This window comes from Callithrix jacchus, chromosome 5 (genome assembly GCF_049354715.1).
Source record: "Callithrix jacchus isolate 240 chromosome 5, calJac240_pri, whole genome shotgun sequence".
In the NCBI taxonomy this organism is placed as follows: Eukaryota; Metazoa; Chordata; class Mammalia; order Primates; family Cebidae; genus Callithrix; species Callithrix jacchus.
Window position 1 is genome coordinate 4,900,976 of NC_133506.1, and position 13,560 is coordinate 4,914,535.

At 41.4% G+C, this 13,560-nt stretch overlaps 1 protein-coding gene across 5 annotated transcripts in view; it reads right to left on the reverse strand.

Moving 5' to 3' along the window:
* Positions 1 to 13,560, reverse strand: part of ITCH (itchy E3 ubiquitin protein ligase) — a 150,142-nt gene that overhangs the window by 119,565 nt on the left and 17,017 nt on the right. For 4 of the 5 annotated variants that reach the window (XR_004742718.3, XM_035298060.3, XM_035298058.3 and 1 more), the window contains one exon: positions 3,138 to 3,228. The exons of the other annotated variant lie outside the window; for it this stretch is intronic. Coding sequence is in view for 3 of the 4 variants with exons in the window: in XM_035298060.3 (XP_035153951.3) it covers positions 3,138 to 3,207 (70 nt within the window). In the remaining variant the exon portion in view is untranslated. The remainder of the gene's footprint in view (positions 1 to 3,137; positions 3,229 to 13,560) is intronic. 5 annotated transcript variants of the gene reach the window in all.

Here is a 13,560-nt window from a genome sequence, read left to right on the forward strand (position 1 = left end):
GTAATCCGAGCTACTCAGGAGACTGAGGCAAGAGAACTGCTTGAACCCAGGAGGTGGAGGTTGCAATGAGCAAAGATCTTGCAACTGCACTCCAGCCTGGGCGACAAAGTGAGAGTACATCTCAAAAAAAAAAAAAGGCCGGGCGCGGTGGCTCCCAGCACTTTGGGAGGCTGAGGTAGGCGGATCACCTGAGGTCAGGAGTTCGAGACCAGCCTGGCCAACATGGTGAAATCTCGTCTCTTAAAAAAAAAGCAACTAAACCAGTATCATTAGCCATCAGAGGAGTACAAGCCAAACCCACAATGAGGAGCTGGGCAGGGTGATGCATGGCTGTAGTCCCAGCTACTCAGAAGGCTGAGGTGGCAGGATCACTTCAGCCCGGGAATTAGAGATTGCAGTGAGACATGACCACACCACTGCATTCCAGCCTAGGTGACAGAGCAGGCTGTCACCTGCTTTGTCTCAAAAAAAAAAGAAAGAAAAAGGCAAAATTAAATAGATAAATAAAACACACACAGAGAGTGAGATACTACTTCACACCCACTAGAATGGCCATCATAAAAAAGACAATAAGCACTGGCAAGAATGTAGAGAAATTGGAATACTCACATATTGCTGATGGGAATGCAGAATGGTGCACCCGCTTTGAAAAATATTTTGGGCCTGCGCAGTGGCTCACACCTGTAATCCCAACACTTTGGGAGGCTGAGGTGGGCAGTTTGCTCAAGGTCTTGAACTCCTGTTCAAGACCATGGCCAACATGGTAAAACCACATCTCTACTAAAAATACAAAAATTAGCAGGGCGTGGTTGTGCGTGCCTGTAGTCCCGGCTACTCAGGAGAATGTATGTTTTCAGCTTTCCTAGGTATATGCCTAGGAACGAAATTCCTAGCATTTTGTTTATTAGCATTTTGAAGAATTCCAAATTATTATTATTTTTGAGACGGAGTCTCACTCTGTCACCCAGGCTGGAATACAATGGTGCTATCTCGGCTGACTGCAACCTCTGCCTTCCAGGTTCAAGCAATTCTCCTGTCTCAGGCTCCTGAGCTTCTGGGACCACAGGCGCCCCCCAACACACCTAGCTAATTTTTATATTTTTAGTAGAGACAGTGTTTCACCATGTTGGTCAGGCTGGTCCTGAACTCCTGATCTCATGATCCACCCACCTCCAGCCTCCCAAAGTGCTGGGATTATAGCCGTGAGCCACTGTGCCCGGACCTGAAGAATGGATTTTTATAATGTGGTATAATCACACAATAAAATATTATTTAGCAAAAAAAAAAAAAAAGAAATTAAGTAATGATACATGCTACAACATGGATGAACATGGATGAACTTGAAAACAGTCTGATCTAAGAAGACACAAAAGGCCACACATTGTACAATTCCACTTATATGCAAGATCCAGAATAGTCAAATCTAGAGATAGAAAGATCAGGAGTTGCCTGGGTTTGTGGGTGGATGGGTTAAATGGAGAGTAATTGCTAATGAGTACGGGGCTTCTTTCTGGAGACATGAAAAGATTTTAAAATTGATTGTGGTGATGGTTGCACAACTCTGTGAACCAGTTTTTGGGGCTCAAAAACTGATATTCCAAAATATGATGCTTTGACTTGTTGAAATAAAGGAGTCTCTCAAGGTCTCTTTAACCCCTGTAGCTCCCCTCCCTCAATCTTCTTTCTTTCAAAGTACAGCATGAAGTTGTTTTCTGAAATTCTCTTATCTGCGTTAAGTCCAGATCCACCAAAGAAGAAAATAATTACAATTACCTTTGGTCCCTTCCCTGAGTTTTCAATAACTAAAATTACATAGCAGGAATATAAAGACTGAAGTCTTTTTTTTTTTTTTTGAGATGTACTCTCACTCTGTCGCCCAGGCTGGAGTGCAATGGCACAATCTTGGCTCACTGCAAGCTCTGCCTCCTGGGTTCAAATGATTCTCCTGTCTCTGCTTCCTAAGTAGCTGAGATTACAGGTGTCTGCCACCATAGCCAGCTAATTTTTATATTTTTACCAGAGATGGGGTTTCACCATGTTGGACAGGTTGGTCTCGAACTCTTGACCTCAGGTATCTGCCCACCTTGACATCCGAAATTGCTGGGATTACAGGCATGAGCCACCCCACTCAGCTGACTGAAATCTTAACAGACATGGACCTGGACACACTTTTGACATAAACCACTATCCATTCTATGGGCCCAACAGACTTTGTCCCAGGCCATCGTACATACTTTGAGCCCTACGAATTCCCCTAAAAATCATTTACCATCCCTCTAAAATCATCCACACTTCCCCACTTCCTTTTCCCCTATGAAGAAGAATATATAATCATTTGTGTCCCACTGTGTGATGGGGTAATCATTCTGTGATCCACCCCACCCCTACCCATGCATGCTACAATATGTCAGGCCCTAGTGGGAGGATCACTTTAGCCCAGGAGTTCAAAATCAGCCTGGACAATATAGTGAGACCCCATCTCTACAAAAAACTAAAAAATTTGCTGGGCATGGTGGTGCACCCCTGTAGTCCCAGAAGCAGGAGGTTGCATGATCATGCACTGTTATAAATAATAAATAAATAAATAGGTAAAACCTGTAGGGGATATGACAACAAAGCATTAACACAATACAAAACAAACAAAAATAGCAATTACCCAGGTGCCCAGGTTTAAGGGGAAAAAAAACTGTAAAATATCCAAGAATATTCTACAATAAAAATTATATATCTATATATCTTTATTCATTCATTCATTCAGCAAATATTAATTGAGCACCTGATATGTAACAACTATTAAATATTTTGTTCTTTTATGTTTTTTTGAGACAGTCTCACTCTATCACCCAGGCTGGGGTGCAGTGGCGCAATCTCGCAACCTCCACCTCCCAGGGTCAAATGTTTCTCACGCCTCAGCCTCCTGAGTAGCTGGGATAACAGGCATGCACCAGTCCACCTAATTTTGTTTTTGCCATGTTGGTCTGACTGATCTCAAACTCCTGGCCTCAAGTGACCCACCCACCTCAGCCTCCCAAAGTGCTGGGATTACAGGCGGGAGCCACCATGCCTGGCCCTCTTAGGATTATTTTTTAATCACGGGGGGAAAACAAAGTAAAGTGGCCAATGTTTCTAAAACTTACCAGTGATCTGAAGTTGTGATTTCATGGTGAGGCTACCCATTGAACCAGGTTGTGATCCACTGTCAGACATACCACCAATAGGTTGGAAAACCTGAACATGGCAAAGAAGGCAGTGTAAACATCAAAAATTCCCATTAAAAACATATGTAAATAGTGGTAACCTGGCTACTTCCTACTGAAGACCATGTAACAACCAAAGGTCTTTACATTGCTAAACACAATTTTCAATTCTAGTCTTTATCCTACCTAATTTATTAAGAAAATCTGACATGGCTGTTCATCCCCTTCTCCGTGTTTTACTTTCTTCCCTTCAGTTTCCAAGATACACTCTTCAGGTTTGTGTCCTACCACATGGATTGCTCCTTCTCAGTATCCTCTGAAGATTCCTTTTCTTTTCTCTAATTATCTTAATGTTGACATATCCTAGAGCTTAGTGATTCCCTCTTCTGTCTAAATTGATTCCTTTGAGGATATTATCCAGTCCCAAGTAGGCAGGACTACAGGTATGTGCCACCATACTCACCTAATTTTTGGGATCTCACTATATTGCCCTAAGCTGGTTTCAAACTCCTGGGTTCAAGTGATCCTACCACCTTGGCTTCCCAAAGTGCTGGATTACAGACATGAGCCACAGTACTGCACCTGGCCAAGTTACCCATTTAGAAGTCAATGTTTGCTAGTACTATAGGGGCCAGGGGAAGACTTCCCCTTTGCCCAGTGAAGGTTCACTGAAAATCATTTGACAAAAGGAAAGCAGATAAACCGGAGAAAAAGCATGCATAACTATTAGCATGCATGAGTTGGGGTGGGATGGATCACAAAATGATCACTCCATCATGCAATGGGGTACAGATGATTATAACCTGGAGTATTATAACCTGGAACATCTATATAACATGTCCCAACCAACTTTATTTTCTTATTTATTTTTTGAGACAGGGTCTCACTCTGTCACCCAGGCTAGGGTGTTATGGAGAGCTTCCTGGGCTGGGGGGTCCTCCTGCTTCAGCCACCTGAGTAGCTGGGACCACAGGTGCACACCACCACTCCCGGTCCAGGAGGTAAAGTCCACAGTGAGCTGTGATCACACCACTGTAATCCAGCCTGGGCGACAGAGGGAGACCCTATCTCAAAAAAGAAAAAATAAGATACAATAAAAAAATAAATTCAAACTAAATATATTTGGCACTTACTGTGTGCCAGGTATTACATAAGAAGAAGTACACAAATTCAATAAGGCAAACAAAATGCCTTGAAATTGTAAATGTTGTCTTGAATGTTTTTATGCAAATGTAGGTCTCTTTTAAAAAATTTAAATATTAAAACAATTCCTATGGCTTCTCAGTTCTGCCCAAATGAAATTCAACAATTAATTCCTACTGAGATGAACCCTATAAAATCCAACCTACTTCTTTCTGTGCTTACATACAAAAACGCTCAAAGCTAAAATGTGCTCTCAACCATAGGGACTAGCTCATTTTCTTGGCACGATACATATATTTCTTCCTTTACCTTGTTTAAATTGCATTATTTCAGATGTTTTATAACCTACAATCTGCTAAAAGGACCCTTTTATTTTAAATATAGTATACATCATAAAGTCATTAGTAGTCACCCAGAATATATTAATAAAAGAAACCAGATGTAACATAAAAGCTTTAGCACCACATTGCACAAGATATTACTCTGACTCAAACGGCTTGTTACACAAAGGGTCTTCAAAGACATCATTATTACATTATGTACAATTATTACTTCCTCTTCAATATCCAAAAGCCTGCTTGCCATAGAATGACAATATCGGCCGGGCGCGGTGGCTCAAGCCTGTAATCCCAGCACTTTGGGAGGCCGAGATGGGTGGATCACGAGGTCAACAGATCGAGACCATCCTAGTCAACATGGTGAAAGCCTGTCTCTACTAAAACTACAAAAAAAAAAAAAATTAGCTGGGCATGGTGGTGCGTGCCTGTAATCCCAGCTACTCAGGAGGCTGAGGCAGGAGAATTGCCTGAACCCAGGAGGCGGAGGTTGCGGTGAGCCGAGATCACGCCATTGCACTCCAGCCTGGGTAACAAGAGCGAAACTCAGTCTCAAAACAAAAATGACAATATCAAGAAAAGTAAATTAAGAGGCAGTGAGAAAAGTCCCCTATCTGGGTGTCCAATATCTGGGTGCTGATTTTCTGCTTAATAAAGGTACTCATCTGCATCAACAGATGTTCATCTCTACTAACAATTTATTGCAATAAAATGCCCTTTCTAATAGTACAGTATAAATTACTCTAAATATAAATTAACCATAATTACAAAGTTGCAAAAAATTTTAAATCTCTATAAAAATTAAATATATTTTAAAAATAAAATTAACTTCATGTAGAAAAGATTAATGAAAGCATAAACTGCAAACATTTTTAAGAACAATGACTTTCCACATAATTACTGAGAATCATTATGGTAGAATTGTGATGTGCTCTGCCAAAAACATGCTAGTAATGTCAATAATTTATATACATATACATACTGATTTTATATAACTAAAATTCATCAAGCATTTTAAATTCCTGAAAAGAATAAAAAATCACTATTTGTATGATATCAAAAAAATTAGAAACAACTTATATTATCAATTGGCATATTCATATATTATTTAAATCAAATCACATATTCATATCACAGAACAGATTACTATGCAGCTATCAAAATAAGTAACTTATTAATGGCTGAAATTGAGAGATCCCAAGAACAGCCTTAAAGTTGCAGAATATGTCCAGCATATTATTTTTGCAAACTAAAGCACTAGACATTGCTATGGGTACAAACACTTGTAAATAAATGCAGAAAAAGTATACATTCCATTGTGGAGAAGGGCATCTGTGTAGTCAACTAGGTGGTCATACGTAACTGTAGTTTTGTATGTTTTATTTGAAGTCCTAAAAATAAAACGTATCATTGTCGACTTGTACAATTTTTAAAACAGCATAAAACAGAGTAGAAAGAATGCATAATCTACACTTCAAGTTCCATCCTCTCCCCTGAGCACCAGACTCTTAGGTCTGACTATTATATACAACTACATACATGATTAAAATGATTAAATCTAGGCCAGGCACAGTGGCTCACAGCTATAATCCCAGCACTTTGGGAGGCTGAGGCAGGTGAATCACGTGGTCAGGAGTTTGAGACCAGCCTGGCCAACACAGTGAAACCCTGTATCTACTGAAAATACCAAAAAAATTAGCCAGGCGTGGTGGCGGGCACCTGTAATCCCAGCTACTTGGGAGGCTGAGGCAGGAGAATCGCTTGAGCCAGGGAGGCGGAGGTTGCAGTGAGCCCCAAGATTGCACCATTGCATCCAGCCCAGGCAACTATGAGACTCCATCTCAAAAAAATAATAATAAAATAAATTTTAAAAACAGAATTTAAAAAAAATACAAAAATTAGCCAGGCATGGTAGTGCATGCCTGTAATCCCAGCTACTCAGCAGGCTGAGGCAGAATTGCTTGAACCTGGGGGGCAGGGGTTATAGTGAGCCGAAACACGCCACTGCACTCCAGCCTGGACTTCAGAGCGAGATTGCATCTGAAAAAAAAAAAGAAAAGAAAAAAAGGCAGGGTGCGGTGGCTCATGCCTGTAATCCCAGCACTTTGGGAAGCCAAGGTGGGCAGATCACCTGAGGTCAGGAGCTCAAGACCAGTCTGGCCAATGTGGCGAAACACCGTCTCTACTAAAAATACAAAACAGCCAGGCATGCCTAATTGGTAGCGAAGGCCTGCAATCACAGCTACTTGGGAGGCTGAGACAGGTGAATTGCTTGAACCTGGGAGGCAGAGGTTTCAGTGAGCCCAGATCGTGCCACTGCACTCCAGCCTGTGACTGCTTGCATGCTCATGAAAAATCTGAGAAAACCCTAAATTCTTAACTCTGGCTGATAGTATCTACGCAAGCAGGAAGTGAAAGCTAAGACAATTTTAAACTGCCCAGCTAAGCATGGGAAGTCCTCCATTAGAGAGCCAAATCTGCAAACACTTGGAGGGGTTTTGAGAGGAGGGGAGGTTCTAGAAGTTAATGGAAATCACTAGCTGACCACTAAGCTATCACAACACAGACTTCAATGTCCACAATTGACAAGAAATACAGACTTTATAAAATTAATTTAGAAAAGTCCCTAAACAAGCAAACAGCAACAACCAAAGTTGCCACATTGTAACATTCAAAATGCCAGTTTTTATACAAGTAAAGGGAACTGAACAGCACATTAAAAGCTTACACCACAACCAAGTGGGACTCATCCTGGCATACCAGGATGGTTAAACATATAAAAATCATTAAATGTGATATGCCACATTAACAGAATGAAAGATAAAAATCACATGATCATGTCAATAGATGTAGAGAAAGTATGTGACAAAATTTGACATCCTTTCATGACAAAAAACAAAACCAAAAAAAAAAAAAAAAAAAAAAAAAACCTCTCTCGGCTGAGTGAAGTGGCTCATGCCTATAATCCCAGCACTTTGGGAGGCTGAGGGGGGTGGATCATTTGAAGTCAAGAGTTTGAGACCAGCTGGCCAACACTGTGAACCCAATTTCCACTAAAAATACAAAAATTTGCTGGGAGTGATGGCATGTGCCTGTAATCCCAGCTACTCGGGAGGCTGAAGCAGGAGAATCACTTGCATTCCTGGCTGGAATGCAGTGACATTTTATTGACTGTATTTATATTATGGTTATCTCTTACATTTTCATTTTAAGCTCTAGGAGAACAATAGTGCTCTTGTCTTTATCTCTTGTTTTCTGTTATAATGGGACTCAAGTGTGTTTTAGAGACAGAGTTTCACTCTTGTTGCCCAGGCTAAAGTCCAATGGCGTGATCTCAGCTCACTGCAACCTCTCCCTCCCAGGTTCAAGTGATTCTCCTGCCTCAGCCTGCCAAGTAGCTGGGATTACAGGTGCCCGCCACCACACCCGGCTAAGTTTTGTATTTTCAGCACAGATGGGGTTTCACCATGATGGCCAACCTGGTCTTGCACTGCTGACCTCAGGTGATCTGCCTACCTTCGCTTCCCCAAATGCTGGGATTACAGGCGTAAGCCACTGCGGCCCAGCCGAAAGTGAAACTATGCACTGTTTTCACTTGCTGCTTTTGTGTTATCTTTATAGATCTAAGAACAAAAAAACATTCTTTGTAACTTCACATTCATAATTAGAGACTTTTTTGAATAGGTTATTAGTGTTTGAATAGGTTATTAGTGCTCTCATTTGGACAAGAAATGTTAGACAGTGGTGAGTGTTTTGGATTGTAATACATACTTTTAAGCCTTTGCATGTCTCAGTAAGAAAGATGTCCTAAATTCAAGTCCTTTTGAGGAGTTAGAGAAAACTTCGCCCTGGGTATCGTAACTTTTTTGTGTTTGTTTATTGATTGGACAGATATGTGAGAGCAAAATCCTGTCTCTACAAAAAATAATAATAATAAATTAGCTGGGTGTGGTGGCATGCGCCTGTGGTCCCAAATAATTGGGAGGCTGAGGCACAAAGATTGCCAGAGACCAGCAGGTAGAGAGTGCAGTGAGCTGTTATCAGGCCCCTGCTATCGATCTTGGGTGACAGAGCAAGACCTTGTCAACAATGAAAGAGAAAGAGAGAAAGAAAGGCGGGGGGGGAAGGAAGGGAAAAGAAAGAGAAAAGAAAGCAAGATTTAAAAACAAGCAAGCAAACACAAACAGCCTTCAGAAGACCAGCCAGCGCAATACAGTGAGATCCTCATCTCTACAAAAAAATTAAAAATTAGCCAGATGCAGTGATGCATGCCTATAGTCCCAGCTATGTGGAAAGTCAAAGTAGAAGGACTGCTTGAATTCAGGAAGCTGAGGCTGTAGTGAACCATGACTACACTGTATTCCAGCCTGGACAACACAGTGAGACCTTGTCTCAAAACAAGAAAAAAAAAGCCTTCACAATCAAGTACAGTGGTATGCAATCTATAGCTTTACTTAACACTGTAAACCATTGTGACTGGAACCAATGAACATACAATCTGAATCTAAATCATGGCTGGGCACTGTGGCTCATGCCTATAATCTTAGCTTGTTGGGAGGCCGAGGTAGGCATATTATTTGAGATCAGGAGTTCGAGACCAGTCTGGCCAACATGGTGAAACCCCATCTCTACTAAAAATTAAAAATTAAAAAAAAAAAAAAAAAAAAAAACAGCCAGGTGTGGCGGCAGGTGCCTGTAATCCCAGCACTTTGGGAGGCTGAGGCAGGTGGATTACAAGATCAAGAGATCGAGACCATTATGGTCAACATGGTGAATCCCCGTCTCTACGAAAAATACAAAAAATTAGCTGGGCATGGTGGCGCGTGCCTGTAATCCCAGCTACTCAGGAGGCTGAGGTAGGAGAATTGCCTGAACCCAGGAGGCAGAGGTTGCGGTGAGCCGAGATCACGCCATTGCACTCCAGCCTGGGTAACAAAAGCGAAACTCTGTCTCAAAAAAAAAAAAAATATATATATATATAAGGTCTTTTTTTTTTTTTTTGAGACAGGGTCTCGTTCTGTTGCCTACGCTGGAGTATTGTTAAGTAATGTTCTCTTGCAAAAAATGCCTGTGTGAAATTATACATATATATATATACATATATAAATTATATGTTATGTTGAATTTCCTGGCTGTAAGGAATCCTTGTTTCTGCCTAGAGGCAGTGGCTCACACCTGTAATCCCAGCACTTTGCAAGGCCAAGGCAAGTCAATCACCTAAGGTCAGTAGTTTGAGACCAGCCTGGCCAACATAGTGACACCCCATCACTAATTTAAAAGAAAAAAAAAAACAAGGCAAGGCACGATGGTTCAAGCCTGTAATCCCAGCACTTTGGGAGGCTAAGGCAAGTGGATCACAAAATCAGGAGTTCAAGACCAGCCTAGTCAACATGGTGACACCTGTCTCTACTAAAAATAAAAAAATTAGCTGGCTCACCATCTGGGCTGAAGCAATCCTCCTGCCTCAGCCTCCTGAGTAATTAAAATTAACAGGCACATGCCACAGGCCCATCTAATTTTCTGCAGGGAGACAGAGACAGGGTCTCACTATGTTGCCCAGGCTAATCTCAAACTCCTGGGCTCAAGTAAGTGATCCTCCTGCCTTGGCCTCCCAAAGTGCTGGGATTACAAGGAAAAGCCACTGTACCCAGCTGAGTCAATTCTTAGCACTGTATAAACCTTTTTTTTTTTTTTTTTGAGGTGGAGTCACACTCTGTCACCCAGGCTGGAATACAGTTACATAATCTCCACTCACTGCAACCTCCGCTTCCTGGGTTCAAGCGATTCTCCTGCCTCAGCCTTCCTAGTAGCTGGGTTTACACGCATGTACCACAACACCTGGCTAATTTTTTTTGCATCTTTAGTAGAGATGAGGTTTTGCCATGTTGGCCAGGCTGGTCTCGAACACCTGACCTCAGGTGATCTGCCTGCGTCAGCCTCCCAAAGTGCTGGGATTAAAGGCATGAGTTAGCACGCCCAGCCTATAACTCATTTATTTTGAGTAATGTTTACTACTACACTAGAAGAATGTGACAGACAGAATGCCCAAGGTAGGAATAAGGTGCTAAAACACTGCCAGAGGTAAAATTAACCTTAACATCTTTCTGAAAAGTCAGTGGAAAGAAAAATGTGGAAAGGGAGAGACACACTTAAGAAGATTATTTCAATAATATTTTGTCTCATACGCAACAAATATTTATAGTCTTATTCTAAACATGTATCCTATTTACAGAGTAGTCAGGATATTATGAAATTTGCTTGGTTTATTTTCAGAAATAACATATCCAACATAATCATTTTTATAGGCCACATCTATTGTGACTTAGAAAACCTTTAAGTAATTTAATATAGCCCTATATTTTCTTTGTTTTTGTTTTGTTTCTGAGATGGAATCTTACTCTGTCACCAGGCTGAAGTGCACTGGCGCAATCTCGGCTCACTGCAATCTCCACCTCCAAGCTTCAAGCAATTACCTTGCCTCAGCCTCCTGAACAGCTGGAACGAGAGGCACACACCACCATGCCTAATATTTTGTATTTTAGTAGAGATGGGGTTTCACCATGTTGGCCAGGATGGTCTCCACCTCCTGACCTCATGATTCACCTGCCTCAGCCTCCCAAAGTGCTGGGATTACAGGCGTGAGCCACAGTGCCCTGCCTGCCCTATATGTTCTTAGAAGAATCCACCAAAATGACATTTCAGAAGACAGACACAGAAAACCAGTAAGGAGATAAACTGCGTGTGGCAGGAAGTCCAGAGTTCAAAGAGCTAAAGTACATAGTGGTATTCAGAGATCTAAAACCTATTTGAAGCCAAACTCTCAAACAGTTTTACCATAAAATACATAAAAATATATAAGTATGTGTGGTAAACTAGAAATACGTACCGAATAGTATGTCTCCCCTGGACAGGGCCACTTTGCCATGTTCCCAAACCATTACTGAAGTGAAAAACTAGATCCCATTATCTAGGGGCACAGTAGCACAGACTAGCTAGAAGGAACACCGGAACATTTTTTTTAAAATTAGTGACGGGGTATCATCATGTTGGTCAAGCTGGTGTCGAATTCCTGACCTTGTGATCCGCCTGCCTCAGCCCCGCAAAGTGCTGGGATTACAGGCATGAGCCACCACACCCGGACACAGGAACATTTTTTAGATCCCATTCTCCACTAATAATCACAAAGGAGCTTAGTTGGTTATGGTGACAGGCACCCGTAATCCTAGCTACTTGGAGGCTGAGAACTGCTTGAACCTGGGAGACAGACTGTCATGAGCCAAGATCGCACCACTGCACTACAGCCTGGGTGATAGAGCAAGACTCCATCTCAAAAAAAAAAAAAAACCCCACAAAGGAGCTGACCTTGGTGTATGGGCTACTGAAGGTATTGGCAGAAGGAATGAAAGTTATTTAGGTTGGAGCAGATATATATCTAATAACAATATTTGATATATAATACCCATTTCCATAATTTAATTTCTCAACTAAGCAAGTGGGAATGAACACAAAACCCCTCATGATAGGGAAAGAGGTTGCTTCCTATTGTACTAGAGAAAATTGAGTTAACAAAGAGGTAGAATACGAACCATTCTCTCCCACATAATAGTGACACTTTGGTTCTAAATATCACACAATGATCTCAGAACAAGAAAAGCTCCTTTCCCATTTTCCAACCAAACATATCAGCATGGATTCTAAAGCATATGCAAAAAAGGACAACTATCTTATTCAAAGAAAAAAAGAGGAAGCTACAACTTTCAAGGTTGAACAGTATGAACAGAGTTTAAGGAAATTGGCACCAGAATCTAACTTTTAGCATTCATTTGCTAATAAGAACTCTGTACCTAATATTCCAGAAGGTAATTTCTTCCCCTTTCTGACAAACATTTCAAAATTAACTATTACAAGTTGTTTCTAGCTTTGATTGACTACTGCTAGCCTTTAAAGCATTTGACATGCCACAATAAATATAAATATTATCGTACTACTGTTAAGTATTATTCTCTTGCAAAAATGCTTGTGTGAAATTATACACCTAATTATATATAATGTTGAATTTCCTGGCTCTAAGGAATCCTCAGTCCTGTTGAGGCAGTGGCTCATGCCTGTAATCCCAGCTCTTTGCAAGGCTGAGGCAAGTGAATCACCTAAGGTCAGGAGTTTGAGACCAGCCTGACCCCATTTCTACTAAAAAAAAAAAAAAACAAGGCCGGGCAAGATGGTTCATGCCCATAATCTCAGCATTTTGGGAGGCCGAGGCAAGCAGATCAAGAGATAAGGAGATCGAGACCAGCCTGGCCAACATGGTAACACCTCTGTCTCTACTAAAAAAAAAAAAAAGAAATTATCCAGGTGCAGTGTCATGCACCCGTAATCCCAGCTACTTAGAAGGCTGAGGCAACAGAATCACTTGAACCTGGGAGGTGGAGGTTGCAGTGAGCTTGGGCAACAAGACCTAAACACTGTCTCAAAAAAAAAAAAATTCTTGTTTCTGACCATCTCATAACATCCATACATTCTCAAAATATAATCCATCATTCCTCATCCTTCCAGCAAACCTTTCTCAGATCATTTCTAAGCATTATTTAAGAATTACAGGCTGTTGCTCTGTCCTCAATGGACGCAGCAAAAGAGAAAAGGAAAAAAAAAAGAAAGATTTACAGGCAGCCAGTCACACTGGCTCATGCCTGTAATCCTGTAATCCCAGCACTTTGGGAGGCTAAGGTGGGTGGATCAGAGGTGAGGAGTTCAAGACCAGCCTGGCCAACATGGTAAAACCCCATCTCTACTAAAAATACAAAAATTAGCCAGGCGTGATGGCGCTCAACTGTAATCCCAGCTACTCAGGAGGCTGAGGAAATGCTTGAACCTAGGAGGCAGAGGTT